The 13,771-nt window shown below is 24.9% G+C and overlaps 1 protein-coding gene across 1 annotated transcript in view; it reads left to right on the forward strand.

The window, feature by feature from the left end:
• The window catches only part of LOC129606108 (uncharacterized), a 56,746-nt gene that overhangs the window by 5,772 nt on the left and 37,203 nt on the right, over positions 1–13,771 (forward strand). Inside the window, exons 2-3 of the mRNA XM_055516219.1 lie at positions 9,607–9,795; positions 11,720–11,915. Of these exons, the coding sequence (XP_055372194.1) occupies positions 9,607–9,795; positions 11,720–11,915 (385 nt within the window). The remainder of the gene's footprint in view (positions 1–9,606; positions 9,796–11,719; positions 11,916–13,771) is intronic.

Here is a 13,771-nt window from a genome sequence, read left to right on the forward strand (position 1 = left end):
GATAGCATTAACCGCAAAATACACAAAGTATACCTTTAATCCTATTTATTGTTATTTACATTTGCGTGTCGTCCACAACCACATATCATTATAAATCTTTTTTATCGGCAGTATTTTCAATAATATCACCCTATAAGCATCCTATATATTATTTTGTGTTATTTTTAGAAAATTTCTTTTAAATATCACATGAGGATAAAATTATTGTCAAAGGAAAATTATTGCAAAAATAAAATTTAGGGTTTTTAATGAATCATTGCCCTATATTATAAGAGACACATTTCTGTTAAATTTAATAATTGATTTTATACAGCTAATTAAAATTTAGGAAAGATAAAAAATACTTTAAAACCCAAATTAAAAAGCCACAATAGTTTAAAATTTAAAATTTCCTAGACTATGTCATCTCCTACATACAAGAAGAACAAGAACTAGAAAATAAAATGGAAAAAGCTCAATAATACTTTTAAAATTTTTCCCTTTGAAAATGTGCTGGAAATAAATCAAAAATAATATAAATTATGAGTCGTATTTTTATATAACGGATAGGTCATAGGGGAACTATTATCCTTATTATTTTTAAGATTTACTTTTATTCCTACAGATACTTATAATGTATTTGAATTCAATACTTATAATATAATTTTAAAAGACATTAAAATATCGTTTTGAATAAAAAAATCTATTTTCGGAAATAAGATTATCCGCCCCCTTTGAGAAAAATACATGTTATCAAAAAGATTGTCCCAACTTACAGTTGATGTTATTTAGATTTTTTCTGATTATTAGAAACATAATCAGAAAAAATCGCTATAGCTTTAAAGGAAAATTAAATTATTTAAAAAAAAATTATTTAACCCTTATGTGACAAACAATAGCAAATGAATAATCCATTTTATTGAGTAAATTTTAAAATTATTTAAAAGTATAGAAGAATATTCAGTATATATTATATAAATCTCAATTGATTCGGAATTAAAATAATTTAATTTAACTTTTCCCGAAAAGTATGCAATTTTATTTTTTTTCTAATTATTAATTTCTAGTTATTATTGTGAAGTGTATATCAACTTTTTTTATCGAATTTTGTAGACACTTGAAAGAGTCATCTGCGGTATGAGCATGTGTATAATATATTCTTGCTTAGCGTAAAATTCTGCGTTGGTTTAGACCGTTCACTCATCCGTTTGTCTGTGCGTTCGCACGATAACTCAAATATGAATGAAGCAAATGCCATCAAACTTTTACATGTGGTTTCTTTTCTACCAAGGATGGCTGCTATTGTAATTGATTTCATTCGGAAAACGGATTTTGGTAGCTGCTGAAAGCTATTATTTTAAATATTTTAAAAACTAATTAAGATATTAATATGAAACTTCGCAAACGGGTGTCCAATTGAATTCCTCATATATTCTTTGACAATTTAAATAAAAAGGCTGCAGTGGTTCGAGTATCTGTCAAATTATAACCCAAACATATCCTTGAAGTTTTAATCGAATGGCTTAAAAGATTCAAAAACTTTGACAAACAAGTTTTTGTACTCAGATTGTCAAGGTGCAGGGTATAATTAAGTCGGAATACATCGTCTGAAAAGTTTTTATTTGTTTTATTCTCAAGTTTTTCATTAACAATACATTATTTTGAGGGTTAAAAGATAATAGTTGACAAATTTTTCTTACTTCCTCTAAAAAAAAAGAGGCAACAATAAAGAACAAGAAATGAAATAAAATCTTTTGACGACTTTTAAATTTTTTTCTTCCTTTTTCTTCTTGTTCATTTTGAAATATTTATTTTTATACGTGATGCCTTTCTAATTTTATATTCCAGTTGATATTTAGATTTTGTATTTTATATGTTAGTGAAAAATAGTAGCTACAAACATACCTACCTAAGTGTATGTAAATGTGTATACTTATAACTGGTGAAATTTTTCTATTTTTCATATTCAAAATTAGATCAAATTGAAAAAATTAATGTTTGAAAACGAAATAGGCATAAGGATAATAAAAAGAATAAGAAAAAAAAAATAAATAAATATTGATGATAGCAATTTATTAAAAGTTGTTTAAAGGTCTTCCATTTATATTTTATTTTATATTGTTTTGTACTTTGTTTTTTTTTGTTACGATTTATTTTAAATGTTTCTAAGATACGCTTAGAAAGACTTATGAAAAATGAACAAAAAAAAATGAAAATCCTTATCTGGGATGAAAGTCAAACTTATTTTATTTTTCTTTCTCTTGATTTTTTTTAGTCTTTCCGTATACCCATTCAATTCTTTTCACCCAAAAATTTCCCTTTTTTCGTATATATAGAGAAAAAGAGAAACGCATGAATATCCTTGTGAATTTATAAATTGAATTGAAATGAGATTAATTTGTTAAAAAAAAAGAAAGTATTTTTATTTTTTTATTGTAGAAGGAAGAGAAAAGGTCGTTTGGTCGGTCATTGAAAGGATTTTTCCGATTTTTTCCATTTCGTTTACGTTTATCCAATCGTTTTCAATTCTTTTCCATTATTTGTTACAATTCTTATAAAGGAACAATATTTTATGCTAGATTTTTCTCTATTTTTTATTTTTTGCTTTCATTTTGTATAGGCTTTCAATCTTTCAATACAATAAAATTTAATTTAATTTCTGTTTCTAAGTTCAATTTTAAATCGTATACACTTTATTAAATTTTTCAATATAAAAGGTTGTTTATTTTTTGTTTTCGTCCGGTTGAAATACATAAATAGAATAAAAAATCATTTTAGCTTAGTTATTCAAATTTTTTTGAATTTTTTTTTTTTTTGTAAAGATGATGAGTTACTAAAGTATTGCAAGATAAATCTTTAACAAATTATCACATTGATTTTTTGAGAATTTCAAGTAAAATTTTTTGTTAAAAAAAAATTATTTGACCGAAGGCAACCTTATATTTCTAACAAAGAGCTCAATTTATGGAGGTAAAAAACACTTTTGAAAAATTTTTTCATTTGAATTATTAAAAAAATATTTTTAAACTTTTTAAAGAAATGTTTGAGTAAGATTGGAATTTTGATGAACCTTTTCAATTATAAAAATTAAACTCTGCCTCCAAAATCACTCGTTTACTGGACTTTGAAATTTTATTCAAATTAATTGTATAATATTTTCTGGAATAAATTTCAGTTATACTTTTCAATTTAAATTTCCGATTGTATGATTTTGAGAATATTTTATACTAAAATGCAATTCAAAATAATTAACTTATGACAAAATTAATGACGATTTTCTTTTCTTTGCTCTAAAAACTTAATCTGATGACACAGTTTCGGTAATATTGAATTAAAAGACAACATAATTATTATATTACTAAGTACAATTATGACACTAATAAACGGCTTTCAAAATACTTCAAATCCTTAGAAATTTTTGTGAACCCTGTTTGAGCACAGAAAATGAGCCACCGCCTTCCCCTCCTCCTCGTCACAGCAGCTCATTCAGAGATTATTAGCGGGACACTCCATTCTCCTGTCATGATAACCAATCAGACAGTGCCCGGTTATAACGCATGTGACAACTTTAATGTCATACCGAGAGAAAGACCTCAGATCAGTTTTTCGACGCACATCTAGATTAGGTTAAAATTGTTTGATCGCCCGGCATTGTATTCCATTTTCCATTTGCCCAATTTCAGTTAACATTGTATAAATTATTAAACACTTGTAATATCAAAAACCGATGACGCTACCTTTAAAACTACAAATATTAAAAATAACAAAAAAAACATGAAAAATGAAAGAAAGAACCCATTCAATACTCTTTTTCCCCCACTATAATTGGCCTTACTGCACTCAACTTAAATTTTCAGGATATCAGATTCTACTATGTTCCAAATGAATTAACAATAATTAACGTTTAAGGCACCAAAATTAACAAATCTCTGGAGCTTATCCTCAACAAATTCTCAAAATATGAAATATAAGAATAAAATAAATAATTTCGCTTCACCCGTTTGATTCGAAATTTTTTTTAAACAACTTTTTCTTTTCTAATTTTTAATATTATTATTCCAAAAAATAAAATGCATGATATTTCTTTATCAATACGATCTTACCTTTATAATCGAAATTCGATATAGGCACATTTAAACAAAAAAACAAAGACTGAGGAAAAAAAATGACAACCATTTCTTTATTAAAAAGAATCACGTCTACTTCTTCAACCTATTGTTTACTAAAAAAACAAAATAAATAAAATCCAAAACAAAAAATGGCACATACTATTGTAATATTTTTTCTCTTTTTTTACAAACAAACATACACAAAGAAAAAAACATAAGAAAAAATTCATTGTTTTTCCTTAAATTTTTTTTGATAAAAGGATAATTTGTTGTGAGCAGAATATATAACGAAGAATAACAAGGACATTAAATGAAAAAAAAATTGATAAAAGTAAAAGAATAAGAACAAAATAATAACGTTAACTAATATAATAATATTATAAAAAATATATTTAAAAGGACGATCAGGGGCGCTACTAAGAATTTTTTACAAAACAAAAAATCTATGACTGTGAACAGTGAAATGGAATTTAATAACCATAGCCTCACTCATTTTCTAATGAACCAGTAAAATAATATAAAAGAAAAATGTAAGAAAAAAAAATGTAGAGATGATAAAGAAAAAATTATGTAAATGTGATGAAAGTTGGTAAACAATTTAAAAAACAAAAAAAAAAAAAAATTAAATATGCCTGTAACGAGAAAGAATTTCATGAATTTTCAAATTGTGCTCCTAAAACAAAGAAAAAAAATTGAAATGAAAAGAAAAGAAAAAAAATGAGGGCGGAAATAGGACGCAAAACAAAAATTTATTTTTATATTGAATTTTTCCTTTTTTTTTTTACTTTTTGTCTTATTTTACATTTTTATTTTATTTTTCATATCAAATCGAATATTCACTGAATATTACAAAGCAATTGTAAATTTTTGTCACTTTATTAAATAAAAATTATTGAAATATCCTTTTAATTTTTAAATTTTATGTTTTGTTTAATTTTTCTTCTTTTTTCTTTATTATCAAATAATATGGCATCATAATCTACGAACCGTAACTAAAAATAGACCATACTTATCGCTTTGGGGCTCAAATTTTAAAACAAAATTCAATCTAGCAGCATAAATTACCTGTGCGTTTATCTACTTTAGAAAAATTATTTTTCGTTTAAAAATTTTATTTAATAAATTTAAGGATTAAAATGACAAAATAAATCAAAACTAAAATTATAAATTCAAAATGAAATAAAAAAAAAATTTAAACTTAATATTTGAAAAATTTTAATGTTGAAATCGTCAGGATTCTGTAATTTGTTGGTCGAAATAAAATTTAATAAAATGTACAAAAATCACAATATCTCCCTTTTTATATCCGTTCGAACATATGTTCGAAGAGTATTACAAATCCACCTTACCTTTGCTTTTGTATAACACTAACAAATAATGGTTTGGGATATAGACATAAGTGCATGTTTTTGATCGGGGTTGAATTCTGAGTCGATTTGACCATCTCTGTCTGTACACTTCAGCGATAACTCAAAAACTAATTGAGTTAAGATCACCAAATGATAAACATACATATAATAGTAAATATTTACAAATGACATGTGATAGTAATAATGCCGACTCTATTTAAATTGAATGTAGTCGAAACAATAGTTCAGGTTGGATTTGATCGAATATTATGGAAATAACTGGAATTATAGTACTAAAATTTTTCATAAAAGAAAATGGTAATAGAGCCATTATTTTACTTTTTTAATTGTCATATATGTATAAAAGCATTTAACTCTACCTATTCTCGTTTATAACCAAAAGGGAGATATTGTGAGAAGTTGCATACTTAACATATCTATTTGATCTTTTTACTAATGCACTCCATTTCGGATAAATTAAGCGAATCTGGAATTTAAAGAAAATATATTTTTGGAGCTGAATGTTCTGAATATCTTGTTAATATTGTGTTTATGTTTCTCAATTTTTAGAGTCTATTTCTACAACAAAATTGAAAGAAGAATACAATCATTGTGCTTCATTTTTTCTGTGTACTTTCACTTTTTCTATATTTGTCTTTGTTATTTTACGCAATGCTTTTTTTTCTTATACTAATTCTTAATATTAAAATATCAAACGATTGTAAATATCCTGTAAATATTTTTTTTTCACTTAATTTTATTTTTGTTATCTATTTTATGAAATTTTTTGCTTTGTCCCAATATTTTTTTTCTTTATCATTTTTTTTTTTATCGTGAGAATAGAATTTCATTATCCTAAATTTATGATTTCCTGTGCAAAGAGTGGAAAAAAAAAGGATGCAAGGATAAATTAATCATATAATTACTTTCTTTGTTGTCCTTTTACCCAAAATCGAAAGAAAATATATACGAGAATAAGCAAAAACAAAAATTTAGATAAAGTTAGAAATATGTATTTTAGTTAGCCAAAATTTTAGATCCTCTATCAACAAAAGAATTAATTTTATTGAACTAGAAAAAAAAAACACAAAAAATTCAAAGAATATTCAAGAATTTATAAAAAGAATATATTTTTTATTTTTTTTTTCTTTGCTTCTACCGGAAGGTTCAAAATAAAAAATGACCTAAAGTTATAGAAAAAAAAATCAATTTATGTACCTATTTATAATTCAAATTTTCTTTTGTTTCCAAATTTCTAAAAATTAATTCCGCCATCCCAAAATCTAATTTCTAAAAAATTTATGTTGTTTTTTTTGTTTTGCCTTTTAAATAAAGTAAATTTAATAGAAAAATTTAATAGACTCTATGAATAAATTTTATCATATAGGCTTACTATAAAATGTCAACCTTGATAAATAATTCTCGTTCTTGGTTTGGGTGCGGTTTTCTTTTTTTGGGTAATTGAGTAATGAATTCATCAAAATATCCATAAATTCAAACAAGGATCAGTATCATATTAAGAATCCATTATTGTATCAATTACACAGTTTGAAATATAGTTCGGATTGCAGAAACTTTTTAAGATAGATTAGTTCTATTCAATATTTTAAGGCGATATTAAAGTGTAAAAAACATTAACATTTTCAACATACTATATAATTTTAATTAAATTAAATTATCATAATTTTGATTAAATTAAACAGCCTCTTACTTTTAAATTTAATTATTAAAATATTAATCTTGGGAAAATTGTTTTTTCTAAAGTTATAACATTCCATATTTTTGGGTAAATCTCTTACAACAATTCCCTTACAACTATACTTTTGTTACAAATTAGTTAACAGCTTATACACGAATAACATTGAGTATTATAAGTACATATAAATTCTAAAAAACTGTTGTTAAAAATTTGATTGCTAAAAATTGAGTTGTTAAAAAGTTATAAATAAATGTTTGTAGTACCATTTGAAAAATCATTTGTATGAATTTTAACAGCATACTTCTAAAAATATCTCGGCAGTCCTATAAAATTTGTTTTATTAATTTAGTTATCGTGTTGTTCTGTTACATGGTTATTTTCGCCTGTTTTTTCTTGTTGCAGTCGTCTAACGCTTTTTGATGCAAAAAAAATTATGTCATCCATCTGTTCTGCAGTTGCATGAAGAAATTTCCATTAAGTTAAATTATTAGTGTAATAAGCACATACTTATTAATTTCGCAACTATGATGTTGTATTAGTAAAATCCATAATATTTCAACGTTCTCTAAGGCAGAAGGCATTTTTGATTAATTTGAAATTTTCCACAAGCAAATATGACTGCAAAAATATTAATAAAAACTCATATAAATAAAATAAATTTTTCGATTTTCTGTTGAGTAACCGAAAGCATTCAATAATTTTAGAACTTACGTATCACAGAAGAACATGGCGCACAATTTGTTATAATTATAACTAACCACTTAATTTTCTATTTTACCTTATCAGTATAATTTTTATCATCGTTCTAATTCTACTGTACCTTTTTGTTCAATTGGGAAATTTTAATTTTTTGACTCCAATTACTTTAAGTGAACTTTATTTTAATTACATTTATTATAAATGAAATTTTATTCAATTATTACCTATAAATAAGCACTATTTAAGCTTATAAATCGTTTAAAACTCATAAAAAATTACGCCACATTTAATTTATCCCAATAAAACCATTATTTATAACAAGAAAACAACAACAAGCAATATAAAACAAAATTTTATATTTAAATTAATTTCCTTATAAATTACTAACCTAAAAAAAAACTTTAATATCAAAAAACTGGTCACTTAAAATATTTTTTTCCTGCTATATCAAACGAAAAATGTTTTCTCTTCATCTCTTTCCATAAATTTCCTATAAAATTGTAAATATCTCAATTCTACTTACCGCCTTGCCGTCATTATCAGAATTATGATGAAAATTAATTCAACATTTTATAATTAATTAAATTGCATCTCATTTTGATAACACACCTCAAAAACCAAAAAAAAAAAAGAAAAGCAGAGAAAAAAAAAACTTAATTATGAATTGACAGTATGACGAAAAAACTTTTACAAAATTGATTAACGTGATAGCAAAAAGCATTTTTAAAGTAATCAAAAATGAATTCCTTTTTAATTTCATTATGAAATATGAAACTAACAGAAAAATTATTATGAGTACACATTAACAATATTATTGACATACTCTAGGATACCGTAGTAAATAATAAAATGTGACATTGTCATGTTAAGGGACAAAATATTGAGTTCCCTGTTAAAAATTTAATAAACTTCGACTATATGTTGAAAAATAATGAATATTTTTTGAAATTTGGAAAATACGTAAAATTTGTATGATTGTTGAAATATTTTTAGAAATCATATAGTAATTAAAGAAATTTCAAACTAATGAATAAATGGAACATTATTTTAATTAGTAAGTCGTTTAATTAGAAAATCGAATAAAGTTATTAATTAGTCGAGCATTGCTCGTTAGCGCCGTTTTGTTCAACTGATTACGAGTATAATTGTATCACAATTTCATTTTTCCATATTTGTTTAACCATAGCCTATATATTCAACGTAGCGTAAAAATAATGCTATGAGTAACTAGAAATTACAGACTTTTCGGTCATTTGATATACGGTCTTTTTCTGAAATGTGAACATTAAAAATATCGGGTCTATTACAAATTTTAATAGTTTTCTAACTTCTTTTCGTTAAATCAAAATGGCTAAAGAGAAACACGTAGAAAACTAATTAGAAAATTTGTAATGTTGCATTTTGAATAAAGAGTTAAAAAATTTCAAACCAAATTTTAATACCCAATAGTTTTACAATTTTATTTATTTACTCTGGACATCAAAAAATTTTTTTTTTTTTTTTGATAGCTATACAAAAAAAAAAGTAAAAAAATCACGCAATTGCAAATAAATATTTAATATTATTCATATAATCCTTGACAACGCCAGTCAACAAACAAATGCAAAACATTGTATAAATAACCATATACGTACATATATACAGAAAATATAATTAATACTCAAATTTGTATACAAACATGTGAAAAATTTCTTTGACAACTAATTTACATAATAAAAATATAAAATTTATTTTTTAAAATTTTTGTTTTTTTTTGTCTATTTCATTACAGGATTCCTAAAAACTGGTGGTAAAACAAGTGCTCAAGGGAATTTTGGTCTTATGGATTTGGTTGCTGGATTACATTGGTTACGTGAAAATTTACCAGCATTTGGTGGTGATCCAAAAAAAGTCACGGTTATGGGTCATGGAACTGGTGCTGCATTAGCAAATATTTTAATAGTATCACCTGTTGCAAGTGGTAATTATATAACATTATTATTTATAATTTAAATTGGAAAAATATTTTTTAATAAAAATTTTTTATTATAAATTAATTTTTGTTTTATGTACTGAATATTTTATGTAAATTGAAAAAACAATAATGGATAAGATTAATAAATTATTTGAACGCATCGAAAGTTTTCATATACGAAAAATATATAGTTTTGAAAAAGTTTGATTTCTTGGAAGTTTTCGTGCCAAATTCTTTTTCAATTTCAATATTATTTATATACATTTTGTATCCACCAACTATATTCTTAATTACTGCAGAATATAACAGATTTTCATTAAAATATTACGATAAAATTCAATTTTTTTTATTGAGTAGCTATTACAATAAATTATGACGCAGAATATTGACCTATTCAAAACGTTTACATGTAGCCCACCATTACATTTCACTTAGTAAATATTTTTAAATTGTAAATCAGAATCTATGAATTAAAATACATTAAATGACCTTTATAAAGAATATTTCATATATCAACGAACTAATAATTTAATGTACAAATGAAATAGCTATAATTAGTTCAGATTTTTATATTAAAATGTCCAAGTAATATACACGATTAATTCGTACTTTTAAATAAAAATAAAAAATATATATAAGAACACGTAATGAATTAATGAAAGTTATTATAATCTTTATACATACAATAATTATTATATATTATTTTTTATACATAATATCCTTTAATATATGGCTTATCTTGCATAATATTAAACTCAAATTATCTTTTAATTATTTAATGATTGCAAATTAAGATAAGTACCTACATTATGCACATATAAGTACATAAATGAATTTCCAGGCTGGAAAAAAGAAATTTTATAGCAATTAATTTTGAATTTAATGATAAAAAAATAAAATTCAAAGATTATAAAAAAAAGGATATTTTAAAAAACAAAAATTTGCTTTATACTGAATTACAATAGTTAATAGTGTTGATTACACGTAATAATTATTCCAATGGAAATTATTATGATTTTATTCCGGTAATTAAGTGATCAGATGAATAATTATAATTTTTGCTTTTCGAAATTATTATGACAATTTACGAGTAACAAGTATTTGATACTTATTTATTCTGAATAATATGATGAATCTTCCAAAATAATTGAGCTTCTTTAAAAGTTGAGAAAAAAAATTAAAAATTAATAAATTTAATTAAATCGGAATTAATTTAGTACATGATCCGATTAATTTATTGAAAATTTCTTACTTGTGACTGGAGTTTTCTATCTAATTTTCAACTCGGTTGAACATTTTGCTAAAATTAATTAGAAATTAATTTCGAAATTTTGCGGTTTATGTCCTGAAATTATCTCAATATACATAAATATGTACATTAATTTAGTCTAAATTTCGGTTCATATATAACATATATTGAATTTTCACTTTGTACTTTGCAGTCGAATCATTCCCGTTTCACATAATCACAAATTTTGTACATGAAAATCAAGAAAAAAAAAATTCTATAATTTTTTAAGCAAAACGCAATTTAACGTAATCAGAAACCATGATATAAAATGATAAATTATGTTGATCCTTTACTTTATTCAAAAGTTAAAAATTATACAAAATAATTTTGAAAGGATTTTTTTTTAGAAAATTAATTTTATCACAGATATCTAAGTTCCCACATACATACAAATGTATATTAAATTATACGAAAAATAAAAAAGATATTTTTTGAAAACAATGAAAAAATTTCGTCCTTTATATTTTAATATTGACCATACATTAATTTTATTATTCTCTCTATTCTACTATATTTTACTCCTTGCACCTTTTTCTTTTTTAAAACAAAACAAAATAGAAAAAAAAATTCCATTGTTTTAATTTTCATTTATGCATTTTTTTTTCTTTATTCTATTATTTTATTTTATCATTTTTATAGATTTGATTCATAGAGCAATTCTATTAAGTGGATCAGCATTATCACCCTGGGCCATACAAAAAGATCCATTATTAGTTAAACGTAGAGTTGCTGAACATACAGGATGTCATGGCGATTTATTAGTTGATGATTTAGCACCATGTTTACGAACAAAAAGTATTGATGAATTACTTCAAATAAAAATTGATCAGCCAAGGTAAATTTTTGTAAAAACAAAAAAAAAAAAGAAAAATGAATTCAAATCAATTTGTTTTTTGTGGCATAAAGAAAAATTGTTTGCTTATTGCAAAATGAATTGATAAGAGAAATCGAAAATATTAGCCATTTATTTTATTTTTTAAGTAATAAATTATTATTTGAATTTTATTTTACTTTTATTTGTTAGTAATATTTTGTATGACTTATTTGATATTTTTGTCGAAAATGAAAATCAAATGAAGAAGTTTTATGTTTAGTTTTTAGCACTTTTCCAAAAAATTTTTTGAAAAAAGTGCTTATTAGTTTCACTCTGTCCGTCCGTCCGTCCGTCCGTCCGTCCGTCCGTCCGTCCGTCCGTCCGTCCGTCCGTCCGTCCGTCCGTCTGTCCGTGTGTCTGTTTACAAAACTTCTACAACTTTGAAGATAGAAAGCTGAAATTTAATACGTACATAGATCTTCACTAGAAACTTATTTCCGTAGAATAAAATTTTTACCTATCTCCCCCCCTCTAGAAGTTATACCCCCCAAAACCCTAAAAATGGCCTTTTTTAAATATTTGTTGCAATGAAACCATAAGCATTTTTGAAATTTTGCAAACGCAGAAAGGCAGTGGCTTGCTTCTCCTTGCGCGGTATACTATAGTTCAACTTAAGAAAAACAAAATGGCCGCTCAAATTTACCGTTATTTAAAGTCTTTTTTTTCCAAATTTTTGATGTCGTTTTTCTTCTAGACCCCAGCCTGTAGAAGCTTGAAATTTTAGGAGCTTTTAGATATTAATAAATAGTTCATTTTGTTAGAAGAAAATTTTTTTCCATCTCCACCCCCTCTCAAGTTATCACCTCTTGAAATTCGTAAAATTTGAATTTTTGACACCTTATATTTCCGAAACCGCAAGCTTTTCCAAATTTTTATGAACGCAAGAAGCTAACGGTAAATTCCATGAAATTAAAAAATATAATTATTTTTCTTAACTCACACAATTAACCCTTAAAATCGAGCATTATGTTAACCCCTTTTTATATTAATTTTTGCTTTATTTCAAAGATTGCATATATGCGTCATCCTAAATATATGCAATCCTAGAAATAGTTTTGTATATGAATGAAAACAATTTTAATAGTGTGATAGCTATACATAGACTGTATTTAAAAGCAGAATTTTCACTTGTTGAAGGGAAAAGTGCTACAATACAAACCATTGGTTTGACCCAACTTTATTAATTTATAATTATTATAAAATCTAATAAATTTTTAAGGTAATAAAGGGGAAGAGCTCTGATAATAAAACTGAAAATACGTGAATTATAACTTCGCATTTGTTTAAAAATTTAAATAGTTCATAAGTGCAGAAATAAATTCCTACAATATTTACTTAAGATTTGTACTACTCACAGTCCTTCATCAATTTACTCTCTTATTCTCAATTTTGCTCAAAGAAGTTCTCTTCAGAACTATTCGTGCTATTACTGGATTCTTCACTTAGCAGTATCTGGTGAAATATTATCTTCATAAACTAGGCAAATCGGGCTACCTTATGTGTAGATTCTACCGGGACGGTGAGGAGACGGCGAAATATGTGGTACGTATTCTGTGTGACAGTCCTGCTTTGACCGTCAGGAGGTGCAAATGGTTTGGGGCGGGGCTTTCTCAGTGTTGGGGAGCTTATGTCCAACTCCCTGAAGTATATCTCCGATTATTTACTTGAAACCTGGGAAATGAGATATAGGACCCTTAAATGAGCTACGAGAATACATGGCTGACTGATGTGGTCGAAGAGCAGGAGTTCCTTTGTTCATATCTCTCTTCAATAATCTACAATCTACTGCCTTATTCGAACAGATTTTTGGGAAAACG

The sequence above is a fragment of the Condylostylus longicornis genome, unplaced genomic scaffold (assembly GCF_029603195.1).
Source record: "Condylostylus longicornis isolate FDR11 unplaced genomic scaffold, ASM2960319v2 ptg000017l, whole genome shotgun sequence".
NCBI lineage: Eukaryota > Metazoa > Arthropoda > Insecta > Diptera > Dolichopodidae > Condylostylus > Condylostylus longicornis.